Source organism: Morone saxatilis, unplaced genomic scaffold (genome assembly GCF_004916995.1).
Source record: "Morone saxatilis isolate NCDOM2014 unplaced genomic scaffold, NCSU_SB_2.0 Contig3, whole genome shotgun sequence".
NCBI lineage: Eukaryota > Metazoa > Chordata > Actinopteri > Moronidae > Morone > Morone saxatilis.
In genome coordinates, this window is record NW_023339873.1 from 12,435,332 (window position 1) to 12,448,520 (window position 13,189).

The window sequence follows — 13,189 nt, forward strand, 5'->3', positions numbered from 1 at the left end:
TTTTTTTTTTTTTTTTTTAGTTGCACAGCTCTTGATCCCTTGACGAGAAAAACAGTCAGCGCTGAGAAGAAATATGGTGTGAAACTGCATGATTAATTGCGTGTTGAAATAACAAACACAGTTCCAGTCATTGTAGTGACTCAGCGACTATGGAATAAATACATTTTAAACTTAATATGTATGTCAACGTTCATTTCATGACTGAAATATTCATCAGCATTATGTTTACATGTGGGGGCATGGTTAAAATGATTTATCTACATCAGATTACATCCACAGGCCTATACGGTGTCCCATCTCAAGGAGTGAGCATTAAGTACAGTAGGTACTTGCTGCAGAATCCTGTATCAGATCATGGGATTAAATGAGCCAAGCAGCTGTGTGAGGTCAGCTAAAGTCTGAGAGGGGTCAGGGTTTATTTAGAAGTGTGCACACTGAAGGTGGGCTGAGGTGTGGGATACAAAGTCCAAAAGTGATGAAGGGTGAGAAGACAGAGTGACAGTGATGCCTACCTACACTCCACAAAGGGCTAACTTCGACAGCATTGCACGAAAAATGTTAGGGTGCTTCTTTTCAAAAACCCTTCAAAGATGTAGAAATATCTATGATAGGACCATTTTCTGTCATGCAAATATTGTGTCTTAATGTCACTAGAGGGAACTTTATCTCATTTTCTCCACTAGAATAGCACTGCATCACATTTTCTCCACTGAAGGGCTCCCTAGAGGGCACTTTAATATAGTTTATCTGCCATAGGGGCATCTAAGAGGGCATTTAAAGACTCAAAATGCAATAAAACCGATTTGTTATTTTCTCATTTTTCTCATTATATAATCTCAAAATGTTCCAAAAAGGCTTCATTTGCACATAAAACGCACTTAGATTTTCGTGTGGGGAAGAATCCCCCTAAGTGATCTCAGGTTTGTATCTTGTCACCATTTTCACTTCTCTATAGTTGCAGGTCTGAACAGAATGATATAATTTTATGATATGATTTTATAGTCTTCAGGCAGAGTTTGTTAGAAACTCTGTGATGTTATTAGTGCCTCTAAGAGGATGCTTTGATCAGAAAGGAAAATAATTGAAAATCATAATCCATTCTTTGTGATTAAAGAAGTTTGGAGTTGAAACATTTGCACTTTGCTGAATCAACTGCTGCCATCAGTTATACATAACATTACATTTCCAGCATGCAGGTTGATACTGCTCACATAAGCAGTAGGTCACTTTGGTCAGGGGGAAATTTCTGGCATGTGAGTCAATTTTTCTTGAGCGGCAAACACCTGTGGACCTGTCAATCTCACCTCCTCTTCCTCTTTTCAATTTCTCCCAGGTAATGTGAGTGGCGAGCTGCTGGTGGACATCAGTTCAGGTCCCAACCTGTACCAGGTGCTGAGTGGCTGTGAGGAATCCAACAGAATGATCCTCACAGACTTGAACCGGCAGGAGTTGAGGTGTTGGCTCCAGGACGAGGGAGACTGTGACATTGACTGGACATCGTCTTTGCAGCGTGTCTGCAAGCTGGAGGGACACCTTGATTATATAGCAACTGCTCTAGCCTCGTGTGTACACAGTTGCAATCCATGATGGTGTATTCTTTCAGTCAATGTGGCTATTGGGGAGTCTCGTCATGAGGAAGTGATCATGCCTTTTCTTTTTACTATTTTGTTAAAATAAAGTTACATTTGACTGGAAATGCTTATAGAAAGTTCTCCAGGGAGAGCTCTGCAGAGTGTCAGCCCTGACCTGGCAGCCTTCACCAGAGCCCTGGGCCACATTCAGGAGCTCCAGCGACCCGGCAGCCACCTTCTTCTCATCGGAGCCCTGGGAGAGAATTACTGATTCAGTGATGAAGATCCCTGTGGTCTCGCTGAAAGGCCCAGCTGTCTGATAGTCTAAAGGAGACCAGCTTCACTGTAATCAGACTGGTGGTCTTCACATTACCTATCATACCCTGAGGTAATGTGAAGAGTAAAGGGATACGGAGAGGAAATAAATATAACTGAGTGAATACAGTACATTAAGCTTACGTTGGCGAATCATTTTAGTATCCAATCTTAAAAAAATATTTTTGTTTTAATTCTTTGGTAGTCCAAGTATGTCCTGCATACTATCTAAAAAGTTAAATCATGTCTTTAATGTCTTCACAATAAATCTCACTGTCTGTTCACTTATGTCTTAATTTCTGTAACTTCCATGTAATGTTGAAATCACCAGGAAATCATATTCAGTTTCTATTTTCTTCTTTTACTTTTCAGTTCTCAAATAAAATAGGAACAACCTGCACTGTCACTTACATCATTTATACTTTGAGAAAGTAAGTACGCCTTTAGTTATTCAGGGATCCCCAAAAACATACAGATGCTTTCTGACATCAAAATGATACAAAGAGAAATGTTGTCTTTGCTTGCTTTGCTGACCAAACTGCAGTCTCCTCTCAAATTTCACTCTTCAACTGTTCATTCATGTTTTGACCCTTGTCACCCCTCATCTTCTCTTTTCCACACTCAGCTCACATGCATGCTCACACACACAGGCCTACATATTGAACATACACAAATACAGTTTTCCTCTTCTCTCTACAGTTTGTCTTTCTTATAGTTTCCCTTGCCTTTGCCTCTTATTTTCGTACTTTCTCCTGAGATCCTGTGGACAGATGACAATACAAATAGGATAGATGATCTCTTAAATGTAGTGGAGTAAAGGTATTAAGTAGCAGAATATAGAAATACTCAAGTAAGGTACCACAAAATTGCACTTACTTGAGTAAATTAGTTACTTTCCACTACTGTTGAATAGGTAAAAATAAATGTAGCTGCATGCATCTGAGAGATATGAGGATGTCAAGTAACAACGGATGCTACATTGTTCAAATAAAGCAACCTTCCATTTATGCCATAAAACTAATTTCTCACAGCTGATTTAATTGAAATGTCAAAAAAAATATAAGAAATGATCATTATTTAATTTTTGTAGGCTACGTGTATGCTGCATATTCCTAATTTATTAAATCTGAATAAACTGTAGCAGTAAAAAGAACAGGGGTCATTATGCAAACTGGTGTGCGCCTGTTACTGTCAACCCCCAGTCCACTAGGTGGCGTTAATGCGCCGAAAGAAAAAGAAAGTACTGGGAAATAGTGGCAGAGTGAGACCTCTTAGCTTCTCTCTGCTAAAGAGACAGCTAGCCCGCAGTCTGACAACTTTTCTACCCGTCTCCAAGAAGAAGCACCATGTTCGCGGTCAGAAACGCTCTCCGCCTCGGCTCCAGGTTGTCCGTCCCCGCGGTGGCGAGGAGAGGATGCGCCGGAGCGTCCATCCCGGTGGACGACGTGGTGAACGGACTGACCGACGACCAGATACAGGTCAGCTAACAGGCGACACGAAGCTCACTCATCTGTGCGGATAAACACAAAATAAACAATAAAATAAAGTAGCCATGGAGTCACGTAAACAAAGCTGAAGTTCTGTTCAATTTAATACGTTTAACAGAGAAAACAAAGCGGTTATTTAAGGATGATGTGCACGTGACGTTATGACATAATGTTAGCTGAAGAAGACCTTGGTATTAGCCGACCCTGCTAACCACATAGCAGACAGTCGACAGCTACTTCATATAGTTTACATTAATGTTGTTTGCACTTGTCTTAACTACTAAAGCAGGTGGCACTGGTCATTTTCTAGGGGAAGCTCTATGAGCTCAACCAGCTTTATTTATTTACCCCTGTCAGCCCTGATGGTTCTAACGTTACAAGCTATGTTGTTGTCTATAGAAAGGGGGTGAGGGTAGAAAAGCTCACTCAAACATGCTTTCCAATCAAGATTTAGCCATTTAAGCCAAGGTGACATCAGGTCAGTGGTGCAGAATGGACTGGACGCTGGCTGGGAGGAGGGCTGGGGGCGTGGTTCATATAAAGGATTTGATTGGGTGAAAGTGGCTCTCCTCCAGTACTGGCCTTTATGAGGTTGAATAGACCTGTGATGTAAGTTAACAGTTAACAGATTCATGCACGGTTGTTAAATATCTTTAGAATCCAATCTGTAAATCCAAACAGCACACTTGTCTATACTTGCTTATAGATATGACTGTATGAGCATCTCAGTCTGCCGTCAAATGAAGGAGGAAATGGACACTAATGCCAGACTGTTGATTTTCAGTGCTTTTAGTGTAATAATGATGCTGAGTCAGTTATTTTAAAGTCTGTTGCTTGCATTGTGTCTTTTGCACAGCTCAGGCAGTCGGTTCGTAAATTCTGTGCAGACAAACTTGCACCTTACGCTGATGAGATCGACAAGAATAACGAATTTCCAGGACTGCGGGTGAGTTCAAACACTATATTTTGCACATACTTGTAGTTCTCTGAACTGCATTGTCATGAACGTGATCCACTCCTTCTGCTGGGCTGCAATCTCATATGGAAGTCTTTCCACATGTAAAATTTACCATCAAACAAGAGCAGGATTTCTGTTTCGATAGCTTCTTATAATGTCTCTCCACCAGGATTTCTGGAAAGACATGGGGGAGATGGGACTCCTTGGGATCACTGCTCCAGGTAAGACACCTGGAGGAAAAAACAGTCACTATATGCGTCAAAGTATTTCTATTGGACTGGTTCAAATGCAAAAGCAATTTTTGTAAATTCCAGTAGTAAATTTCTTCATGTTTATCTGTTTTATCACAGTATGGATTAAAAGCTTGAAAAAAACAACTCTATATCTCTTTCAGTGGAATATGGGGGCACAGGATTGGGCTACCTCGACCATGTCATTGTGATGGAGGAGATGTCACGAGTGTCGGCAGCCATCGCTCTCAGTTACGGCGCCCACTCTAACCTCTGTGTCAACCAGATGGTACGCCACGCCAACGAGAAACAGAAGGAGAAGTACATGCCAAAGGTCAGGACCAAAACATAAAGCTCATGCTTTATGTTATAAACATAACATAAAACCATAAACTAAAATGGATTCTGTTCTTCATTCTCATCATGGTCTTTCTTGTTGCCAGTTAATGACAGGAGAGCATGTAGGAGCCCTGGCCATGAGTGAGCCCAATGCTGGCTCTGATGTCGTAGCCATGAAACTCAAAGCCAAGAAGAAAGGTAGGGTGTGATTTATTCCTCTCCATCAGTGCTAAATGCTAAAGTTATTCTATATTGTGCATTTTTTTAATATTGCCTGGTCTGCTCTGGTTGCTCTGCTTTTGATCAATACGATCAATTAGTCATTTCTTGGGGATTTAACTGACTCAGGTTTTGACAAAAACACTGTCGGCCTTTTCACGCTGAATATTACATTTGCAAGTAACCCTGACTCAGCAAGGTGGGGTGTGTGTGCTGGGTGGACAGACTGTTAGTGTGAGCAGTGGATATATGTAAAGAGTAGGGGTGTAACGATACACAAAATTCACACTTCAGTATGTACCTCGGTTTTTGGGGTCACTGTTCGGTATATTTTTGGTCTGGGGTCAAGCACGTTGACCATATGCTTAAATTCTGTATTCTCTAGACTGAGTATGTTCACACACATAGCATCTCCAATCATTAATCATTGTTTTGACTCAGTGGGAGGACTTGCCTCTGTTTTTGTCTTGTTCTGCAAATTGACACATTCAGTGATGCCGTCATAACTAAGTTCATAATCTTTTAATTTCAGATATTTATTATAATTTTTTCATTTTGCTTACAGTCTATTTTTAAAGCCATATCTCTCACCTAATAAACGATCATAAAGATTGGTCTCTGGATACGGTGAAACTAGGATCGGAAATCTCGTCTGTATTAATCCACATTTTTGAGATGGATGTAGTCATTTTACAAGTTTTGGAACTGCACCTGGGAGCATAGATAAGTACCCGGTTTGGCTCATTCTGCTCAGAAGAGATCAGCAGTTTGTATTTTCTTCTAAAACTCAGAGTCTGTGATTCCCACATACTGCTGCACTGGGTGGAGAGAGAGGGTTGAAACCAGAAAAAGAACAAAAATGGCTTAAAGCACAGAAATGGGCCAATGCCAAAAAATGTATGAATACAAATAAACAAACAGGAAAAGTGTGAACATTTATGACCACTGCACTGGCTATAACCCATATTTTACTTTAATGTATCAAATAAAGTGAAGACAATGTGAAAGGAGTCGTTCGTAGTGATGAACCTACAGAGAATTATCACCTGTATCTGCATTTCCCCTCGTCTTTATGATGCTTTTATAGTGAGTTTCAGCTCATTGTTAATCTGTCTGTCTGTAAATGTACTGTTTTGGTTCAACCACACATGGCAAAGTTTTCAGCAAAACAGCTCTATAAATCCACTGTACACTATCTGCTCTACGCCAAACAGCAAACAGACAGTTAGCGACTAGCTGGTGAACATATTAGAGAATTTAGCAGCTAAAGAGCCAGATGTGTCCACCTTAAGAGACCAAAACCAGAGCTAAAAAGAAGTGAACATTGGATTTGGGTCCATCAGGTGGTCAGAAATAAAACTTAAAATAAATGCTAATGTAGTGATGTGTCAATGCTGTGTTACAAAAACCTCTTTACGCTGCCCCCAAGTGGTCAAATGTTTTGCATGTTTAAAGGCAAAAAGATATGAAGAGAGGAATCACACAAACTGTACTGGTAGGCCGCCACAAAAACATTATCAGTTCCCTGTATGGTTTCTCAAATAACTGACAATATCTAAGCAGAAAATATAATACCACCTGTAGACGGTACACATGTTCACAGAAATGGGGAAAAAAGCTGCTGTGTGCTTTTACAGATAAACCACTGAGTGAGTTCAGTCAGCTCACGGGTGTGATCGATTGGTGGCTGCATCTTGCTTCATGCCTTTTTAAATATGGATTTTGAAACCATTGTTGGTTGCAAGGCTAATGATAGAGTAGTAGAGTGTTCGGTTTGTACTGGTTTAACCAGAGAGACTGAGATGATTCCAGGATGAGAGAATTTATTGTTGAGCTGTCTGAAAATATGGTGGTTTGTAATGTGTATGAGAAGGTAGCTATTAGGTAGCCACACTCCCAGGTCTGCACTCACACCCTGTCTCGTTGAACCTATGAATAACCATGTGTGCTCATTCAAGATTTAAACATGCATCCAGATAAGTGTTTTTAAAATCCTAAGGCTGCTGCCTAGCTCTGCTTTAGATCCACTTCATTTCTATTATGTTTTTCTACAGGTGACTACTATATTCTGAATGGCAACAAGTTCTGGATAACAAATGGACCAGATGCCGACGTCCTTATTGTTTATGCAAAGACAGATCCTGAGGCCCATCAAAGAGGCATCACAGCTTTCATTGTTGAAAAGGTAAATTCAGTCTCCTCCTTGGGATGTGGTGGGTTTACATGTGTTTCAGTCTGTTCTGGGGATCAGCCTTGCATTTTGTTGAATGAATGTGAACCAAAATTATGTGAGAGGAACAAGAATCTGCGATTAAAAGAAATGGCCTTTCTTGTGCATATATGTATGTGTGTTTTGTAGGGAATGCCAGGTTTCTCTACAGCACAGAAGCTTGACAAACTTGGCATGAGGGGATCAAACACCTGTGAGCTGATCTTTGAAGACTGCAAAATCCCAGGTGTGTGTTAAGTGCACGATATGGTTGTGCGATGAATACATATATGGCATTTTATTTTGTCCTGCCTCTGAAGAATGAGAGCTGCTGCTCAGCAGTGTAGCACGCACTGAGCCCAAGAACGAGTGAGAGGAGAAACAGCTTTTGAGCCACTGTCAAATCTAACTGCAGTGAATGAAGGGTTTATTTTGACTAGTTTAACAACAGGGAATACAATAACAACGTGAGAGAAACTTGAACTCAGAAGGTGTACAGTTGTATTTTTCTGTTTAGAGGAAAATAGTTTTTTTTTTTTTTCCTTTCTTGTCATTTGATGAGTTTATATTGTTTATTAAAGCTATGAGAGCTTGTTGCACGTGATTGGGGGGAGGCGCGGGCACTAACGCAGCACACACGTGCATATCGGCAATCAACACCTGTCGGACTGGCGGTGGCCGGTTGGAAAATTTTAACATATTGGTCGACCCTATTACACACTGCCATATATTCACTGTGTGTTGTGTGATCTCTTTTATTAGGCCCTGTATGCCTTCAGTTTAATTTTGTTTAATGTTTTTGTTTATTGTAGAGGAGAACATCCTTGGCCCGTTGAATAAAGGTGTTTATGTGATGATGAGCGGCTTAGATCTGGAGAGGCTGGTACTGTCAGCAGGACCTATTGGGTAAGTTCATACTGGAAATAAAATTAAAACTGTTTAAGAAAATGAGAAGTACATATTTCAAGATGGAAATAATACATACAATGTTTTATGGTGGGGCATATTTGTACACATTTAGTAACTGCTTTGCATACTGTTTTATCAACTCATATTCATTTCCTTAAGTAACTGCTTATCAATCTGACCTTTGGTTTAGAATGTTGTACTTCAAAACTGCCTGCCGCCAAAACAACTAGTGACACGTTTACTTCGCAAAGCCATGTTTAAATTGTATTGAGCCTATTATGATTATTATTATTATTACTGTGATGCTTATTATTATTCAGTAAGAATTGAAAATAAAATGTTTTGATATTTGCAACAGAAAAGCAGTTTCAAAGAAACAACATGAAAGACATCAACATGAATGACTTTTTTCTATTGTGTTTGTCGTTGAATAATCCTATGAAACATGACTTTTTGTTTTCAACATCATTCTTACTATTCAGCATCATGCAGTCTGTGTTGGACTTTGCTGTTCCCTACCTACACGTCAGAGAAGCGTTCGGACAGAAAATCGGACAATTTCAGGTTAGATCTTTATTCTTTACTTACTGAAAGCTCTGTAAAATGTCATACTTTTAGAGTAATTTGACTTGATGTGAAATTAACATTTTATGTTCATTCGTTTGCAGCTGATGCAAGGCAAGATGGCCGACATGTACACCAGGCTGAGCTGCTGTCGGCAGTATGTGTACAACGTTGCCCGGGCTTGTGACAAAGGACACTATAGTGCAATGGTGATGATGACATTCTCCTACAGCACCCAGTTTAGAGAAAGAGTGTCAATTTGAGTAAAAGATGTTTTATTATTTCATAAAACTTTTTGCACTCCTACAAGACTTCCACTGCCTAAGTCTGCTTTCTAAACTGTCACACACTGACTGTTGACTTGTGTTGTCTTTGCAGGACTGTGCTGGTGTGATCCTGTATTGTGCAGAGAACGCCACTCAGGTTGCTTTGGATGGGATTCAGTGTTTGGGTGAGTGCCCTGAACCTCAAAAGGAAACCGTTAAGATTATATCAGTATAGGAAAGCTTGTTGGAATTCATTTAATACCGTCAGGAAAATCTTGTTTATAGACCAAAAACCGATGCAACATAGAGATAGGGTTCTGGTGAAAACTTCATCTGGGATTTTATTTTCGGATGTACATGTTGTGACAGTTTGATGTTAACATCGTTATCAGGAGCTGAAAGCATTGCTCTACAAGTGCAGCTACTTTTTTAAATAAATAGCAGGCTGACTAATGAATGGCTGCAGTGTGTTCAAGAGAGAGAGAGGAGACTTACTGTACTGCGTAGTGTGAACGTGGAGTTACCTGTTCGGTGTGACACTAAAAGGATGATAGAGAGGGAAGTGGGAAAATACTGTACACTGTAAATGTTATCCATGGATGGAGTGGCACCAAGAGGTGTGGCTTAGTGAAAGCAATGAATGAAGGTGTAGAGGAGAAAGAGGAGAAGTCTTCCTGACCGAGCTTCTTATATTCAAGCTTCATTTTGATGAGAATGTTTGTCATAAATTGCTCTCCAGACAGACTGCATGCAGTTTGTTACCTTCATTTGCATGGCTGGAAAGAATTTTCTTCTTTGTGTTCAGGTTATATCGCCTGTTGCATTTATAGATTTAAACAAATGACTGTGTTAATTAAGTGTGAATTAAGTTTAGACATTTTTAAAGTTTTAAACCGATTCACATTGTAGTCCTCCACCTCTTACAAAAGCGCTGACTTTTCTCTTTGTCTTCATGTTTTCTTTCTGGTGGCTTAACACAGATACTTCTAATAACATGTAACACAGATGCTTCTGATGGCAAAAAAGTAGACCAGCATTGTGTAGGAAATGCAAAATAGTAGTAAACTGCTTTGATTTGATTCACTGACATCACAATAGGTACGATGGACAGTGAGGGCCACGTAAGTCTCAGCCGTTACACATGGAAAACACAGTGATGTAAATCTGGCCCTCGGCTGTGATTCCTAGTTATTTACCGGCCATCTGGCTGGTGACTCTAATTTATTTTCCAGCCAAACTCAAAATACTGGTATTTGGGCTTGGCGGGTGTTAATTTTGGACCCTCAATATACAGTGTTCAGATTAATTAAGGCTTTTGATAATGTATGATATTTTTAAATTATACTCCAGGTGTAAAATACATTTGTTGATTGAGCCATGTAAAACAAAAGTTTTATCAGTAGCAACTGATTAAAGGGTTCAGCGACCTATTTAGTAGACAAATATAAATGTAATACGTGTGCAGTTTGTGCGTTGTACCTGCTGGGTTGCTGTTTCTGCACACTTACTTTAATTCACATGTTCACTTGTCAACAGGTGGGAATGGCTACATCAACGACTACCCCATGGGGCGATTCTTGCGTGATGCAAAGCTGTATGAAATCGGCGCAGGCACAAGCGAAATTCGCCGGCTCATCATTGGGAGATCTTTCAATGCCATGTACAAATAATCAGAACTGAGAAACGGCACTAAAGACTGTACGAGTGGTTTGTTGTGGATGAACGCAGTTACTCACACCCAGAGCCTTATACTGTATGAACTGTTGCTGCTGTTGGATTATCACGTGTCAGAATAATTGGCATTTTATAATTCATAGATATAAAACATGAAATCAGTTGACTGTGATGTTACAAGCTGACAGGTAAAACAAATGAAATGTTGATTTAGTATGTTACGGGGGCCTTGATGTCATTTTGTTTCTCATATTAGGCTGGCTGGTTTCAGTTGCAGTGACTTGATAACCACTGAAAGGCCAATAAAGCAATATAATTATAATTATTGAACCTTATAAATAGGCCTCTTGTGTGATTAAATTAAATTTGTTTTTGGAAATGTGTAATGCAGTTGTGAACCAGTCAATACATTTTCATTTCATTATAGTTTATTTAGGCCTCTTGTGATGAACACTGATTTTCGTGTTGTCTTGAACACTCCAACCAGAGCTCCAAAACTGCTGTTGGCAAGAGTTTTGGCATCAATATTCTGAATTAAGCACGTTGGGGTTTCAAGGGTTATAAGAATGAATTCTGAATACTGAACCATTATTATATAAGATGAGCTGATGTATTTGAAGCTAATGACCTAAATAAATAACCTGAGTACATCCAGTGATGGCCTTAACAGTGAATATTTCTACAGTGTATTACAAAAAAGTCATGATTATACTTTGAGTTTTTTTGTATGTAACTTCCCTTTCCTGATCTCAATGCAAACTGATTCTGATTTTATGATCAATAATAGTTGATGTCTTGAGTATTATGTTGTAGAGAATTAGCATTAAATTAAAAAAAAAAAGGTTTGTTCATTTTTGGGAGCAAACATATTCCTCTATTGTATTCTGTCTGTACAGTCCAGCTGGAGAAACGCTCCTAAATATGTGTCTGTCTTTTCTCCAGAGGACTATAGGTGTCAGGATGTAGATGTACAGTGTGAAAATGTATGAAATAAATAAAAATAAACTTTTTATTTCTAGACTTCAATTCTTCATGTTGATCATTTGTTAATTTAGTTAAAGCTACATTTCAAGAATATATAGGGGCTGCTACTCAGCCTATTAATAACTTATTAATTTAACCTGACCACCCCCCATCAGCAGGTTATCTTGACTAGGGCTTTGTGACTACAGTTTTATAATTAATCTGTTACAGACCTGAGTTTGATGTGGCCATTGTGGCTGTTGGTTGAATTATGGGAAATGTAGGATCTTGCATTTTTGGACCTTGCCCCACATAAGGGATTAAACATCAAGATATCTTTGATTGTGACCTTTTAAAAGAAAAATGTATCTTCTTTTGTGAGTCCTCCAACCTAATGGAGGTGCAATACTAAATCACTGAACTAACATCTTTTATCACTTGCTTATACATCAGCTCCTTCGTTTTTCATCAGGTACTGCCAACATGCAACACAACAAAGTAACACTATGATTTTTAATGTTGGTGCGTACACTAAACTCATATTAAAAAAACATTATCCACAGCAAGTGTTTCATTTTTTCAATGTACAAAGCTTCTACGCTTCTCAAGGTTAAAGCACTTTTCATGAAAACTTGTGTCTGTGCAGAGTTCAATGCAATTATTGTTAATAATAATGGATTTTGTGTTTACACAGAATGATTGACAAATGGCAAAAGAAATATTCAGATTCTTACTAAAGTGAAATCATGCTGTGTAATTAAACTCTAGTAGAATTACTGCATGTAAAAAAGTAAAAGTGCACATGTATTAGATGCAAAAATCAGTCATTATGCTCATTTCACACTTTGTATACAGTATGTTATATTTTTTATCATTACTATGTAAGGAGCATTCTATAGTCATAATATACAGAATATTTTCTAAACAAATCATATATTATAAAATATAAAATCTCTCATTAAAGCTCCATCCATACTATGTATAGCTGCTTAAATAATTTAATCAACGTAAACAATACATTGTTTGCCTCTGAATTGTTGTGGAGTATAAGAATAACGTAAGACATTAAGTGAAGTAAATACCTCAAAACTATTGAGTAATAATACTTGTCCTGTGTTACTTTCCCACACTGAATGTGTAATATAAAATAAACTTTAAATAAGCATTACTTTTATGAAGTCAAGAATCATTCTTCTTTTCTCAAACTTCAATGACCTGCTCCTTTCTAATCCTGCTGTCAGTAACCTGCTGCTGAAACTTCTCTGTCCATCACCCGTTCAGATGATGGATCGTCAGCTTATTGCCTCCAATCCATCTACTGTCATTTCATCTCTGTCAGCTTCTGGGACTCCGGCTGATTGATGTGCAGAAGATTGTTCGGTTGGACTTTGATACTGCCTGCTATCGCTCCGCTGTGTGTCGTTCTTGGCTCTCTGTGATAAAACCACCGAGCACTGAGCTGAAGGATTAACAGTATTCTGAGTT

At 38.9% G+C, this 13,189-nt stretch overlaps 2 protein-coding genes across 2 annotated transcripts; both read left to right on the top strand.

The window, feature by feature from the left end:
* The first annotated feature begins 475 nt into the window (after positions 1-475).
* Positions 476-2,275, top strand: LOC118336927 (phenylethanolamine N-methyltransferase-like). Its single transcript, XM_035673693.1, has 3 exons — positions 476-482; positions 1,274-1,584; positions 1,702-2,275. The coding sequence occupies exons 1-3, from the start codon at positions 476-478 to the stop codon at positions 1,840-1,842; spliced, it is 459 nt and encodes a 152-aa protein (XP_035529586.1). The 3' UTR covers positions 1,843-2,275.
* A 957-nt stretch (positions 2,276-3,232) lies between these two features.
* ivd (isovaleryl-CoA dehydrogenase) lies at positions 3,233-11,767 on the top strand. Its single transcript, XM_035674147.1, has 12 exons — positions 3,233-3,364; positions 4,230-4,319; positions 4,501-4,552; positions 4,726-4,895; positions 5,005-5,098; positions 7,174-7,304; positions 7,479-7,575; positions 8,141-8,234; positions 8,720-8,801; positions 8,906-9,010; positions 9,180-9,252; positions 10,604-11,767. The coding sequence occupies exons 1-12, from the start codon at positions 3,233-3,235 to the stop codon at positions 10,735-10,737; spliced, it is 1,254 nt and encodes a 417-aa protein (XP_035530040.1). The 3' UTR covers positions 10,738-11,767.
* Positions 11,768-13,189: the final 1,422 nt, after the last annotated feature.